At 36.9% G+C, this 15935-nt stretch overlaps 1 protein-coding gene across 1 annotated transcript in view; it reads right to left on the bottom strand.

Moving 5' to 3' along the window:
• Window positions 1-2012: 2012 nt before the first annotated feature.
• sdk2b (sidekick cell adhesion molecule 2b) overlaps window positions 2013-15935 on the bottom strand; it is a 332871-nt gene continuing 318948 nt past the window's right edge. The window contains exons 43-46 of the mRNA XM_016480739.1: window positions 13030-13159; window positions 5849-5905; window positions 3768-3982; window positions 2013-3655 (exon numbers count right to left, since the gene is read on the bottom strand). Of these exons, the coding sequence (XP_016336225.1) occupies window positions 3454-3655; window positions 3768-3982; window positions 5849-5905; window positions 13030-13159 (604 nt within the window). The 3' untranslated portion in view covers window positions 2013-3453. The remainder of the gene's footprint in view (window positions 3656-3767; window positions 3983-5848; window positions 5906-13029; window positions 13160-15935) is intronic.

Here is a 15935-nt window from a genome sequence, read left to right as displayed (position 1 = left end):
CACAAGTACCTTTGAATGAAACATTGAATTGTTGCCCAGATGTCGGACAAATTGCTAACTCTTCTAACTTCATTTTTGACCTGATTGCATTATGAAAAAAAATCTTGAAGTCAGATGTTCAGATAATTTCTTTCCGTTTAGAATAACATCTAAACATGACACGCTGCGCTCACGATCCTTATATAACCCAAGATTATACAAGCATATTTTCCATTTATATCTGTTTGACTGGTGCACATTAATCATTTATCTGTCAGAAGCCATTTTAGTTGACTTCAGGGATGCAGTGCTCAGAAACACCTGTGTTTGATTTGACATTTCTTATAGTGAAGAACATTAACTTTGAAACAAGTTCCTCCACTGAAATCATGTTCTTAGGACCATTTTTAGGACCCAACATTTGCCATTATACTGTTATATTAATTCATCCGCTATATTTAAATCAAGGAAATTAGCTTTAAGCAGGAAATTAGGTTTAATAGGACACAAAACAGACTTACGCTGGGATGAATATGATGTGGAATCTCCCTCCATTTAGATACATTCCTGTCCTGTTTTGTCTCTGACATCATTAATGCATAAATACAGGGGTTTCGGTCTCATTCGTGCCATACTTAGGATGAAAAGAAGCAATTTGTAAGTAAAAAAATAGGAAAGAGTTCATATCACTTTTGCAGTTGTCACCACAAAAATGTGATGTCACCAGAAAAAGGGATATAGAAGAGAAATAAATGGTCCTTTTCTTATAAAATAATCCGAATATAAATTGAATCATGACTGACTGGCTTTATTCTCTCTGAACTTGAGAGAGCATTGGGACTGTAGGCTGGCTGGAGGCAACAGATGCTTCCAGGATTTCACAGGTCTGCTGATCTGATTTATCCACACTCATTAACCCAATCAGAGCAACAGGATGGGAAACTTTGAGTGACAGGCCACATATGTGTCCATCAGAGGGTTAAGATGGATTTCCACTCATTGCAAGTACAAAAGAACGCAAAAGTATGAAATAATAACACTCATTCTGTGATGGTGATTTTTTCCAAGTAGGACATCTTTGTTAGTCCTGGAACAACAATCCTATCAGTCCTATCAGACTTCAGAGTTAGGGTTAAGTTAGAAACGTATTTGCAAGGACGCAATTGCAGACTTGCACATTAGGCCAAGGTATATTCCCATTAAACAGAGTTTGGAATATGTTCGTTGGAGCTGAATGTTGTTCCAGGACCAACAAGAGATCTAGGAACACATCCTACCTGGCAAAACCTTTGTTCAATAAAGATAGTAATTAAGCCCAACAAATGCACAACTCTAATAAATGCTATGTGTATTTATCCTCATCTGTCTGAAGCACAACTTAAGCCCCTGGTCCACATGGAGTTATTCCTAATACTAAACTAATTAAATTAATTAGTAAACTAATGTGATGTTTTTATCACCTTTGCAATATGTGGCAACCTCTGTTGCTCTCAATGCCAAATGACTCCATATTAACCAGGTGCAACAAGTTTCCCGCTACAAATTTGCCCATGCTAACCAGAGAGTTTCATTTCCCGTTGACTTCCATTCTATTTTTTGTCCAAACAATGAAAGTAAATTTGGAATCGAAACTGTTGTGATACCAACATTCTTCAAAATAGCTTCTTTTATGTTCTGCAGAAGAAAGAAATTCATACAGCTCATGACGGTTATCCAGCTTCATATGCCTATGTTGGTTTACCAGCTGGACTAGCACCAATACAATTCAGATTGGTTAGGACAAAAACTCAGATCTATATGGAAGAGGAACTTTTATATAGCTTGTTTTCTTCAGTTGCTCCTGGTTAAGAAGTAGTAATAGTGTCTGTTGTAAAGTCTCAACAGCTAAAGTAATGTAATTTTAAGGACACTTTCACTTAGATTTACCCACTTCCTCTCCTACGTAAGTCACTCTTAACCATGAATGCTCATTTCTCGCGCTCTTCAATGTTCAAACCAATAACGTTTGCAGAAAACATAATTTATTTAGGAATATACTGTGTTCAGGCAGACTGAGCATGTCATTGACCTTGTTTATACAGACAGTAAAATCACTTCACGGAAAAGAAAGAGCAAACAACATCATTAAACCTCACAAGTAAGCTGTGCAAGTGCCGTTTAGTTCTCTGCTGGCGTCGTGTTGGGTCCCTTAGTCCATTTTCTTTTATCTTCAGTTACTTTGAAAAGCCACGCCAAAGCGAAGTGGTGAAAAATCCGAAGTTCACAGGTACAATGCATTTTCTTGGTTGCACAATCTTTGAAATGTTGTCAGCTTCTATGACGTTATGTCTTGCCAGATGATCAGGAAAGGGAAAATCTGAAAGGTGATGGGTATGTTTGACACCTGGCAAATATCCGATATCCGCTGCTGTTTATTGACGTTAGTGTCCAACGTTACTGTTTGCACGGCAGAAGTGCAACCTGAAGCTCAGGATGACATCATAGAGTCAAATCAAAAGGAGCAACAAATGGCCCCACCCACCACATATACACATACACACCTGCTGCTGACATGAATGGCTCTGAATATGAATGAATCCAGAGCAATAGTATAATAATATCATAGTGAATCAGACGCTTACATATTTGGCCTTCCATAAGTTTCACGAGGGAAAATATACTCGTGCTCAACTTTACAAACAATCTACATTTTACCTCCGTAAAAACATTCAATACACATATTAGCATGAAGCACTTAATTTGACCTTTGGCCTTTTCAGAGCACTGGTGAAAACTGACCTGTGACATCAATAAATGATGCTGGCTTTCCAACTCAAACATGTGCTAAGTGCATGCGGGTCTTTATCAGATCATAGTCTCTAGTCAAATGAACTTTAACCTCTCGTAATCACCGCAGTACTTTGTCATCTGTGTAAAAACAAAAATACCACAGTCAAAACCACCATTTAGCGTTTGTCTTGATGTGGTCCAAGTGCTGAGATTTTCTCCATAGCCTTTTTAAATTATTTTTCATGTGTCGGTGCTTTTGTCCAGCATTCGTAACTTAGTGTTGGTGTTGTACTCTTTTGTGGAACTCAATTAAACAAAAGAACCAATAACAACAAAATGAAAAAGCAAAAGAAAGCAATTGTTTGAACAATAAAAAAGTCATGCAGTTTGCACAAAAAACCCAAACCAAAACAAACAAAGCTCACTGATGCGTTTACGTGTCTTTCCAAGTGATTGTCTTTCATTATAAGCGAAACACGCTGAACATACACAAGCAAAGAAACAAAACAAAAACCTAAACGAAAAAACAAACAAACTGTGTTATCAAAGAAAGTATACAAAAATAAAAATCAGCTAAAACACAACAGATCCAGGGCTGATGTTTGTTGTCGTTCTTCTATAGACGTGAGTTTGACCAGGTGTTGGGGAAAGTAAGAGATCCCCTGCCTTCGTTTTGAATTTCCATGTGCCGATATCTTCATTCTATCAAACAAAGGAGGAGAAGCCAGCGATGGGGGCCCGGGAGCCTGGGGCCAAACTGCTTGGGGGCCGATAAAGTGTGCTGTGCTGACTGGGTGGGTTGGAGCTTTGCTGGGATGGAGTGGGAGTCCGGCTGCCCTTGGGTCTAAAAAGACTGCCAGTCTGGGACTGGCTCTGGGGCGTAGAGGAACTGAGCTGCGGGGGGTTGCTGACTGGGTGGGTTGGAGCTCTGCTGGGATGGAGTGGGAGTCCGGCTGCCCTTGGGTCTGAAAAGGCTGCCAGCCTGGGACTGGCTCTGGGTTGTAGGGGAACTGAGCTGCGGTGGGAACGGGGGTAGAGGGGGCAGAGGCGGCGGAGGAGCGCAGGGTTCGGGCTCTCCAGACTCCGACTCGGTGTAGTTGTAGGCCTGTGCTCGGGAGATTCCCTTCTGCTGCCTGCGCCAGGAGTTGTAGTAGGTGGGGTCGCTGATGTAGTGGTTGACGAATGAATGGGTCTTCTGTCGGTTGGGGTCCACCTCGTATTCACTGTCACTGCCCTGGGGTGGAGAAAGAGAGAAAGAATGAGTGATGGAGACAGAATCACTTCAACAATCTCAATTTCAAGAGGGAGATGATTTGAGGAGGTGTCCGGGATCGAGCCACAAAACCAGAAGTCACACTAGAAATCATCATTATTCGTCACTTTGAAAGTTGGGTCGCACGTTTTCTGTCATGCTCTATTTGTATCCATTATTGATTTAATTTTCACATTAATTATATATACTAATGTTCAAAAGTTTGTGGTCATTAAGATTTTTTTTTTTTATAAATTAATACTTTTATTCAGCAAGGATGCATTAAATTGATCTGTTGATGCTGTTCTTTTGAGCTTTCTGTTCTTTAAAGAATCTTGAAAATTCAGTTTCCACAAAAGTATTAAGCAGCACAACTGTTCATAAGACTGGTGATAATAAAAAATGCTTCTTAAGCACCAAATCAGCATATTAGAATGATTTCTAAAAAGTCATGTGATGCTTTGCCATGAGCTTTGATGTCACGGGAATAAATTAAAATTAAAATTGTAATAATACTTCATAATATTACCTAATATCTTGATAATATCATAATATTATCATAATATTACACAATATCTTGGTCAGCATAAAAGACGTCTTTTAAAAACATTAAAAAAAAAACTTTTGAGTGGAGTAGTGTAGAATATTTGTGATAATTATAATTGATAATATTTGTGGGTAGTTCATCTTAAAGGGTTCATATGATGCGATTTCAATTTTTCCTTTCTCTTACCGTGGACAAAGCGGAATCCAGCCCGGGGTCTGTCACATGTGGTTGCTGCTCATTCGTCGGATCCGCCTGGCGCGCCGTTCTCGACCGAAGAACGGGGCTTCCGCTCACGCTAGCCTGGCCTCAGCTCAGACCGATGAGCTTTGTAAAAATCGACGCGTTTCAAAAAGGCGGGGCATAGAGGAGAAACAATAATGTACAGCATGTGGAAAATAATGTGTTTTTTTTACTTTAAACCGCATAAACACATTTCATTACACCAAATACACAAAATAATGTTATTTTTAGCAGCATCATATGACCCCTTTAAGTAACCCAACTATCATGTATGCTATTAATACATTAGCAGTTTCTGAATTGACAAAACTTTGGCTAAAATGGGTGTTAATAAAGATTAACAGAACAGAAATCGTGGCTGACAAGTGTGAGTTTGGTGAAAATGATTGTTATTCATTCGATCACAAAACATCTGATTTACATTGATCACCATCACTGCATATAGGCAAAACAAACTTCAAGTTACCAGTTCATTGTTCAGTAAAATACTGTAAAAAGCTTTACAGTATTTACAATCTAAAGGGGACACTGACAAGCTCTCAAGACCAGAAGAACTTGTGTGGCAAGAGCTCATTTAGTTTTATCAAACAGTGTATTGAAGTAGTTTTTCTTTTTAATCTGCTCTTGCAAAGGGAAAAAGACAACAGACATGACAACAGCCTGAATAAATGAAGAATATGCAATGAATTCATCTATTGGACTCTACTGGCAATCTCTAATTTCCTTCTCCAAATCATCAAGGCTTTATTTACTGTGGGAAGGAAGTAGTGAAATGCAAAAGCCTAATTTTTAATCTGTCAAAAATGACCGAAAAAGAAAGAAAAGCCAAAAAGGAAGGGAGGAACCCAAAAAATTGGTTCTATCTATCATTTCAAAATAACCTCAATGCTTTATGACAACCAAATGTACCCTCTGGTACCAATCACACGCTGCGTTTAGGGGGTCACACGTCAATGTGGTGGGGTTTGGACCATGTATGCATGAATCTAATGGAGAGGATGGGAATGGACAAGCACTAGGAAGCGACTTCCTGTCAGTCAATGCACAATCCATGTCCTCACCCTTTGAGTTGGAAGAGTATGGAGGCCCCCAGTCTTAAAGGAGAAAACAAGCGCCTCCTAGAGGTAAACAGAGACATGGGGTTTAAAGCAGTGCAGTATGGGCCCTAAGTCATATTTCATGGGACAAACAATGGCTTCTTTTTAAAAATGGTGCATTACCTTTACAAAAAAAAGTACTGTAATATCAGTTTTGTTTGAAATATTAATTAAATGCAATTTATTCATAACAAACCCATACTATTATAACAATTTAAACATTTAAATTAAAAAAAATATTCAGTATTAACATTTAGTGTTTGTAATGCATTTCTTTCACTTAAATATGTATTCTTATTTTTATGACTTTACGCGTTTGTTTTCAATTTTTCTAAAGAAATAAAATAAAATAAAATAAAAAGATTTTTGGAACCTACTGTACAGCATTGGAAAGCATGATTGCATATGTTTATTTAAAGCAGCACTTTGTAACTTTTTCTGTGTCCAAAATTTGCAAAATGTATATAATGAGCGAGTACATCATGAATTCATCTTCCAAACCGCGTTTTTGTCTTATTCCGAATCACTACGGTTCATTTATAATAAGTACTTATATTTGGACTATTGTAGCCTGGTCGGGTCGTCACCGCTGCGGAGTAACACATACCTGCGTGAATCGCCATAGACATAAACTTAGAGAAGTAGCTCCGGTTGGAATGTTCTTCCGCGGGATGTGTGCAGTTCTGTTTATTAACCGCTAGAGCGCCAAAAGTTACATAGTGCTGCTTTAAAAAATACTGTTTGGAAATTCAAAATAATACCATTATATTTTATCAGCAGGCTAGTACCATGATATTTTTTGTAAGGGTAATGCGGGCTGGAAGTACTTCTTGACACTTTAATGCATTTCTTGGAGCAACCTCCTACACTCTTTGTTGAGACAGCACTCTGCACTAGAACAGTGGAAAACTGTATGAAGATCAGCTCTCCATCAATCTTTGTCTTCCACCACCATATTTATTACAACACCTTCCCTCTTCTCTTTCTGACATATCTGGCTCACACTTCTAGAGCTGGCTGATGGAGTTCACCACAGATGTATCCTAAAGTACCAACCAAGCTTGAATTGCCAAATGGAGAGGGGAAAACTGAAAATAAGGGAGAAGAACCATCATAGCTCAGGCTTTTAGGGTTTGCATATCATTTTAAGAGGACTCGTCTATCCTCACCACCACTTCTGCACTCCCTCTGCCAGGAATTCAATCTGGGAATTTCTAAATGCTGCTTTTAGGGTTTGATTCTGATCTTTCTAAATAGCTAGACTCTGGCTCCATTGTTTGACACAAACAATGAGTCTGTTATTAACAAAATATCTCATTTAATCAAATTTAATCCACCCTGTCTGAGAGCAATACGGTCTTTTACTAGGCTATGTGGCAATGTGAAATGAATGAAAACAAACAAACAGAATCTACAGAAGTGTCTTGCACTTCTACCTCTCACGGAACTACTGCAAAACACATAGATAAGATCACTATATTAAATGTATATTTCTGGCAAAACAGTTCAACATTTCTCTTTTATAGTGAAAAGACTAACAATGCACAGATCTCTCCAGTCCACCATTATTATACATACACACATATGTGACACACATGCCTCTGGTTCAAATTCCAGAGAGGAAAGCAATTTCCCCCAAACCAGCCCCACATCCCCCCAAAATAAGAGCTGCAGATTTCATGCCAAAGACCTGCTGAATCTCTTTCATCCGTTTTTTTTTATTTTCTTTAAAAAGCAAAGACATTTGAGAAAAAAAAATCTGTATGATAAAATACAGAAAGGCACATTGTTTTGTCTTTCTGTATGTAAGAGAAAATTCCTAAAAAATCGTTTGTTATCTGAATTTCATGGAATCCCCACAAATTAACCGCTATTAGATAAAGTAAAAACACCCCTACTCTTTCCTGAAACGATGACTTAAGTGCTTCTCAATGCAGTTTTAGTTAAAAATGTCTGCATTTTGACTTTTTTTTTAGCCAAGTTCATTTTTTTCACCGTTTCATTCAATGCTCAAGATGCATGTCATGTCTGTAATAATACAAACAGGATTACAGTGTTTCCCATTTACATTTCATTTGATAAATTATATATTTTAATGATCATTTATTTTATAATAGAAAAAAATAAAATTTTTAATAATATATTATTAAAGATCAAGAATATATATATATATATATATATATATATAGGACTTTTTGGACATTTCACATCCATTTTACAATCATACATGCCTAAAGCTCAAAGTATTATTGATCATGGACTTTTCTAGCATCATGCTTCTATTATTGAGCAAGTGCTGATTTCAGCTTCTTAAACAACTGCAGTGTTCCAATGAGAGACATTCCAGTCATACCAGCAAATTCAACAACTCAATAAGCAGCAAACAAAACGCCCTGTAATTCAGCTTTGAAAGCTTTTTTCTGTTCAGTGTGACCTCACAGCGAAGGCAAGCTCAGAAGCTAAAGCTGCATGCTGACACGGTATGTGTCTGAGTGTGTGTTTGTGTGTGTGGTCATCAAAACATGTCGGTTGAGACAGAGTGCCGTGACCTACTCCTACTCCTGCCCTCCCCCGCTGACACATGCAGGACATGACAGCTGTTCTCTCCTCCAAAAATGCTTGTTTGCATTCATACACTCCTGTTATTCTTACTCCTCAATCCAGCTATGATCCACACCAATACCATTGTCAAGCTTGTTTGTATTTTGATTGTATTGTATAATGTGTTATAGGCCTATGTAACAAGTAGCTTGTGACAAGAACACTGTAGAAGTTGCAGAAAGAGCACATTGTAATTAAGGCAATGCTGGCACCAAACAAAATGGTAAAAAAAAATGATGTCAGTGTGATTCCTGGAATCGCTAGAAGACAGAATCGCGATTCATATATGAACAGATTTTTACGTGCACCTCTAGTTTTCTCTTCTCCAAAGCAGCGCAGCATGACCTCGCCCCCTTTGCTGCCTTTTCCAGAGGGCGGGGTTTATCTGGGTTTGTGATGTCACGAACCCGGGAAGTACCTCGTTGTAGTCTCTACCAGCCATTTTTGTAGGCATTAAACCGCCAGAATTTTAAAAGACGATATCTCCGTTTGCATTGAACTTTCAGCTTCGTAACTTTGCAGATATTGTTTATGCTCAAACAGCAACATTACACACTAACTAACGTTAAAAAAGTGAAATTGCAATCAACCACCCCTTTAAAGACCTTCTGTTAATTAATGCCTTCATGAAGTTACTAAAATATGTTTCAGACCACAAAAATCCAAAACAACAAGATATTCAACTAAATAATAATAGAATAAAAGCTGATGACAGATTGTGATGGGTCTGGTTAAAGAATGCTCAGATGGGAGGATCTGATCTTACTGGAACTGGTTGTTTGGCATGTATGTTTTGTCTCCTGCAGATAGAGAAAGTGGGGCAAGATGTTCCCTCCCGGAAAATCCCGGTTTGAGTATAGCCCTTGCCCTACAGAAATTCCTTTAAAATGAACGAAACTTCACTTCATCTGTGGACTTACATTTAGATAGAGACACTAGCCTGACCTTGTGACAGTTGCAAAAGAAATACATGGAATCTAAATATGTTTTACACAAGATTATAGGTTGTAGGTTATAGGCTGACAGTGCTGATGCATCACTAAAGAGGCATTACATGTGTGATATTTTTGTCTAATCTGCTCAAAAATTTAACACAGGCCACTAGATTTAGGTTTAAGGCCAGTGTGACCACCAAAACGAACCCACACCCACTCATATCTCTACAGAGACGGATGGAGAAATCCTAATGTGGCACAGGTATGGATTAACTGAAGGTTTAAAAAGTTAATTAAAAATTCAAAAAAGTTTACACCCCCTAGCTCTTAATGCATTGTGTGGCCTTCTTGAGCATCAGTAAATGTTTCCACCTTATAGCTGTGTATTTTGTCCCTCAATTGCCCTCAGTGTGAAAAGATGGATCTCAAAATCATAGTCACTGTTGGAAAGGGTTCAAATATGCAGAAAATGTTGGAAAACCAAAGAATGTGCAGGAGCTGGAGGATTTTTTTCTGAAGAACAGCAGGCAGTTGAACTGCTCAGGACAAACAAGGGACTCATGAACAACTATCACAAAACAGAAAGACAGTCGTGGATCATCCAGGAAACAACACAGATTATTATGAATTCAAGGGTATGTAAACTTTTGAAAGGGGTCATTTTTTATGAATTCAGTAATTTTTTTGTCTTGTGGAGAATATATAATCATCTGTTATGTGAAATAGCTTATTCAGGACAGTATTAAATAAACAATAACATGCCATTTTCATGATCCCTCGTATTTTGTTAAACTTATTAACATTTTGTATATTCTGCAAGGGGCATGTACATTTATGAGCACAACTGTATGTATTTACTCTGAAATTAATTCAAATTTCCCAATCAGAGGGATCAGTTCCAAGCAGAATATGCAACCAAGAAGTGTATATAAAAAGAATACACTTATAAAATATAAGTGTATATAAAAAGAAATATGTTTAAATGTATTAAATAAAATACAGTAGAAATCTATTTAAAAATGTCTGCACTGTTTTTCACCTTTTTTGTGATAAAAAAGTCATTTTACTAATCTAACTTTTAAGGATATTTAATAATTTTTAATCATATATTCAATATAATTTTAATATATGAAAAAAAAACTACTTGCCAAATTCCAAATTCCTGTTTTTAGGTTTACATTGGGCAAAAAAAGATTAAAATGTAAAAAAAAAAAGAAAAAAGAAGCATATTACAATAAAAGTAGCCTAATTTTATATTGTCAGCAAAATCAGTGCAAATGTACAGTATTATGAGTACTTGATATATGGTCCAGCCCATGTTATGCCATGTTTCATCAAATATCAGCAAAATGCACACATCTCTCCAAATTAAATCTAACATTTTACTATAACATAAGAGTGACTGATGAGAAGCAAAAACTTTCCATGAGAAAGAACTTCCACAAGCTATTTCAGGCTCTCACTGGGAAGAATCTCACAGTGTTGATGATGTGATGATCATCAGAGAGCCAATTAAAACAAAGATGCTTTGACATGGAATCCCTGCTGTTAGCTGCAGCCGTAGTGCCAGCGTTTCCAACAAAAAGCAGCTCAAAATCAGATTTAAAAACAAACTTTGTGTCCATTCAACACACGCAAATGACTAGACAGAATTACACCTGTCTAACATCTCATTCATCTCCCATGTGTTTATTTAAAGGCAGAGCTGGCTCAGCTAGGTGCTCAGGTTTGTTGGCTTGCCAAATGAATTTGAGCCATCTTTAAGAGTTCCTGAACAATGTCAGTATTATACGTCTCTGTGGAGGCTCTGGCTCTTTTGGAGACAGCTCAATGGATCTGCAATAGCCTGGAGTTATCCGCTCAATAAAACTTAAAAGAGAGATTCCAGCCTCTCTCTTCACTCTGCTCGATGGCGATGATACCAGACTTTAGCAGGAGCAGAAGGGGAACAGGAGATGCTCTGTTTCCAACCACGAGTCAAAGGTGGCCGGATGCCAGCAGTCTAGAAGGTGGTGGCAGGAGGTGTCAGCGAAGAGCAAGGAGGAGATGAAAAGTTTAGAGCTTTTGTTTGACATGATGTGCACTTTGGGAGGTACTGGTGACAGTGCGTACAATTTTAAATGAAATTAAATGCTTGAAATCCTTTGGGAAATAAACTATTTCCCACTACTAAATATTTTTTACAATTATTCGTTAGTAAGAATAATAAGAAAGAAATATAAAAAAAAAAATGCAATAAAATATATTTAAAAATATATTTCTGGCTCAAAAATGGGATTGCATTAATTACATTTACAGCTGAAATATATGTACACCTAAGACTGAATACATAATAATAATAATAATAATAATAATAATATATTTAAATAAAACAAAAATTAAATAAAATAATAAAAACAACAACAATAATAATATATATTAAATTAAAAAAAAATAAATAAAATGAGCCATATATTGTGTTATACTGGGAAAAAGTTATAAATAACTTTTTGTGTTATATTGGGAAATGGTTATTACAAATTGCACGCAACATGAGTGAACCTTGTTACAATAATCATTCTACTCAATCTACCTCAAAGACTTCATTAAATATCCACTCCACAAATCATAGGGGGCATGATGATTCTGAAAATGACTAAAAATAGATGAATATTGCTCAGCCGTGTTTCATTGGAAAGATAAAACTGTTACTGTGAAGAAAACAGCGTGATGTGTGTGTTTCCTGCTCTCTTTGCCAGTCTGCGAGTTTTGTTTAGTAAATGCCAATGCTAGACTTTCACACAACTCAAACTGAATGGTTTCTGCTTATCATGCCAGCTAAATGGTCACTTGAGAGAAGTGGAGAGAGTCCAACCAAAGCCTTCCAGTTCTCACACTTTAATTTTATGTGTCTGTGTGAGTATTTGTTTGATTATAATTCCTGTTTTGTTCTCAAGTCTACCACATATTTTCCAACCTGTGCCTCAGGACACAAAGTCTGGAGAGAATGAACTAGAATGCAGCAGAATGTTCTGGACATGACAAAAAAAAAAAAAAAAAAAAAAAAAAAAAAAAAAAAAAAAAAAACTAACCACCCACAGGACCTAGCCTGGATTGAAGCCATGCGCAAGTAAGACAGCCAAAATCTCAAGTAGGGTATAACAGACCTTTCCTGCAGGGCTGTATCCTACTTTTGAGAAAGTTTCATCACAGCGAGTCTTGTCCTAATAAAAGTGTGTGATAAGGGAATTTCTAAATGAACCTGACTAGATTTAGCATTAGAAATTCTGCTTGGAGGTTAAAGGGCTAGTTCACCCAAAAACGCCCTCACGTTGTTTTCAGAATTTTTATGGAACACAAAAGGAGATTTTTTTTAGATACTGGTTGCTCTTTCCCATACAATTACAATGGGAACCGGAGCTTTCAGGTTTTAGAAAGGAGGCAAAAGCACCATAATCAGAAAAGTATAATAAAAGTTGTCCATATATGCATATTCATATCCTTTTTAAAGCTTTAAAGTCTCTTGAAATGAGGGTGAGTGATTGAGGACAGAATTATTGGGTGAACTGACCCTTTAACATATATTAACAGACACAGACTGACAATGTCTCATTCCAGAACATTTGTTACCTGTGAATCGGAGATCTCTGATGGTTTCTCTGTGAGGCTGCTGCTCTCTGCTGGGACCAGGTCATTGTACTTGGTGCTGACGTCCTCATCTGAGTAGTGCAAACTGCCTGGACTGGGTCGAGGAGGTGACCTGAGCCAAAATATTGTACAACACCATTTTTATAAGCACAGGATGAATACTGTCTAAATGTCCAACTTCATTATTTTTAACATGAATATATTGGGGTACTCGGACTCGTACTCGGACTCGAGTCCGGTCTCGAGTACAGTGTTTTTTAAAGGACTCGGACTTGTCACGGACTCGGATGCATTTTTCTCGGCCTTGACTCGAACTTGAGCCTTTCGGACTCGGAAAATATGTCCGTGTCCAACCGAGTCCAGGGACAATTGACGGAAATGTCACGGACTCAATGCATTATCACGAATGGGATATTCAGTATTTGCATGTGTTTTTAAGTCTTGTCCAGTACTTAAAAGCCGACGGTTTTCTGTGCTCACACACCGAAAGCGCGCTCAAAGAATAAATCATTAGCTCATCCATGAACATGATTTCTGTCCGAGTCCCGTCAGATTGCGTCGGTTGTGGGGATGAAGACGACAACTCCCATGATTCCACACTCAGTCACGGCGTCATCAAACTACACCTTTGTCTATTTGTTTATTTTGAATACGTGCCCTCCAGCGGCGAAAATTACATATTGTGCCTTTAAGTTCTCTTAAGTTCTGTTATTACACACTTACATGAAAAGTTATGTCAAAATGCCCGTCTTGGAGACTATTCATGTAAATGCAGTCGGTTTTGTCTTAAGTGAACTTGAACAGTTGGGAGAAATACAGATGTGTCAAAATATTTGATCTATACGTCAGATCTTAAAGCAACAGCATAAACCTGCAGCCGCCGACTGCGTCATAAATGTGAATCTATACAGTGAAGATTATTTTTACATTTATTACTTCATGAAATGTCTGCAGTAGGCTATTTCTAGAAGCCTTTACTAGGCTACTATCTGAAAAACTTTAAAAACTAAAAAAAAACTATTTAATTTGTATTTTTGAGTAATATATATTATTTATCATTTAGCTTGTAAGTAATACTTGGAGTGTTTACTTGCCTTCAGTAAGCTTGAGAATGTTTTATTACATTAGTTTATTATTTTCTGCTTTTGTATTAGTGGCAGTTTCTAGCTTCAAAGAAAAATATTTTTTTTCTAACATCTTTGCGGCAATAGTTTTTATGGGTCCAAAATCACCTTGGGTGTGTATTATTCTCTAATAATTCAACGGCCCGTCATCAATTATTCCTTACATAATGTAATTTATTGTAATTAATGTAACTATAAATACATTCAAAAATAAAACAGGTGTGTGTTGCCTGTGACTTATGGAAAGTATATGTAGGGCTTTTATACACAGTGTGTGCCATTGTATAGATTAGGTTTATCCCTCACAGCCTTATTTTCATCCAAGAAAAAATTAAAAATGCCCTGTCTAAGGGGTCCGTGTACTTTGGCGTCCATTCATTTTTCTTTTCTTTTTTTTTTAACCCAGAAATTAAAATGCAGTTTCTTCTTTAATGGTTCAAACACTGATGAATAGAATAAGCAGACACAAACCAATTTTGATTATTCAAAATTCATATTTCATTAAAAATCGTAGAAATTATATAAAGCTTGTTTTTTATTGAGATAAAAGCTGCATTTTCTGCTCTTAAGGTCCCATTCACCAAGATAACTCCTTTACCCCCACTCTTGAAATTATACATTTACTTTAACGATGAATAAAGTCAAGCCCCGCCCTTTAATTTTTCACATTCTAAAACCTGTTTCACTCTGAAATATGTCACAATACATAAATCAATTCAGCCATAACTTCTGTTACATGACTTTAAGTTTGCTGAGCAAAGCAGGACACTAATTATTAATCAAAAATCAAAATGGCAAGATGCAATAGAGGTTTGCTTTTGTTACATTTAAATGTACATTGCGTTTTTAACTAGTTGTAAAGGTTAAAACAATGTTAAGATACTAATAAATAATAGAGTTTCGTTGGACTCGGACTCGGCTGTTTGGGACTCGGACTTGAGTCCGACTCGGCCTATTTTGGACTCGGACTCGATTGGTTAAAGACTCGGATCGACTTAGGTGGACTCGAACCCAACACTAATATACATACACACACATAGCAATATCTAATATCTGACAGTATGAAGCATCTTTAGAAATGGTTTGGCAGTAATTCCAGCTGCAGACACTTGTGTCTTTGTTAGGTGAATGAAGTACAGTGTGTGTTTGTATTGAGAGGGGATTCATTATGGGCATCATGGGACCACTGTAAGATGCCGACTCCAAGGGTTTTCTGCATAATTAAGTCTCTGTGATACAGCAGTGGAGAGCAGCTAAGAAAAAACTTGTGAATTCTGGATTATGCTTCAGCTATTAAAAATATAAAAACCTCTTTTACTGACTGTGGTTTTCAGCCTGAAATCCTGAAATATTTCTATTACTCGATGAGAAACCTTTAAAAATCAGTTTACTGTAAGTGTTTTATACAAGTGTCACTATATATTTTTTTCAGAACCTAAAAAGTGTCATTTTCTCTGCCACTAATACTGAACCATTCCAAAACAAACTCCACATCCATGTTTGCAGTCTATTTGTGTGTCAAGTTGTCTGCACTTTTCTCTTTTCAAACCTGCATTCATGATTGCAAAGGAAACACAAACCTAGTTGCTGAAGACATAAATACAATGGAAATATTTAGCTACTGCAAACTGCATATTCCTTCAACATATCATCAGGAATATGTGATCTAAGAAAAAATGGAAAATGCATTACATTTTTATTTCGACAGAAAAATATCTACAAATAAAAATACAGTTATTTCTCTTATCTTTGTCTTAGATTTTC

This window comes from Sinocyclocheilus anshuiensis, unplaced genomic scaffold (assembly GCF_001515605.1).
Source record: "Sinocyclocheilus anshuiensis isolate Anshui unplaced genomic scaffold, SAMN03320099.WGS_v1.1 scaffold1833, whole genome shotgun sequence".
Classification (NCBI taxonomy): domain Eukaryota; kingdom Metazoa; phylum Chordata; class Actinopteri; order Cypriniformes; family Cyprinidae; genus Sinocyclocheilus; species Sinocyclocheilus anshuiensis.
Note: the sequence above shows the minus strand (reverse complement) of the source record. Positions and strands in the feature narration are given on the sequence as shown.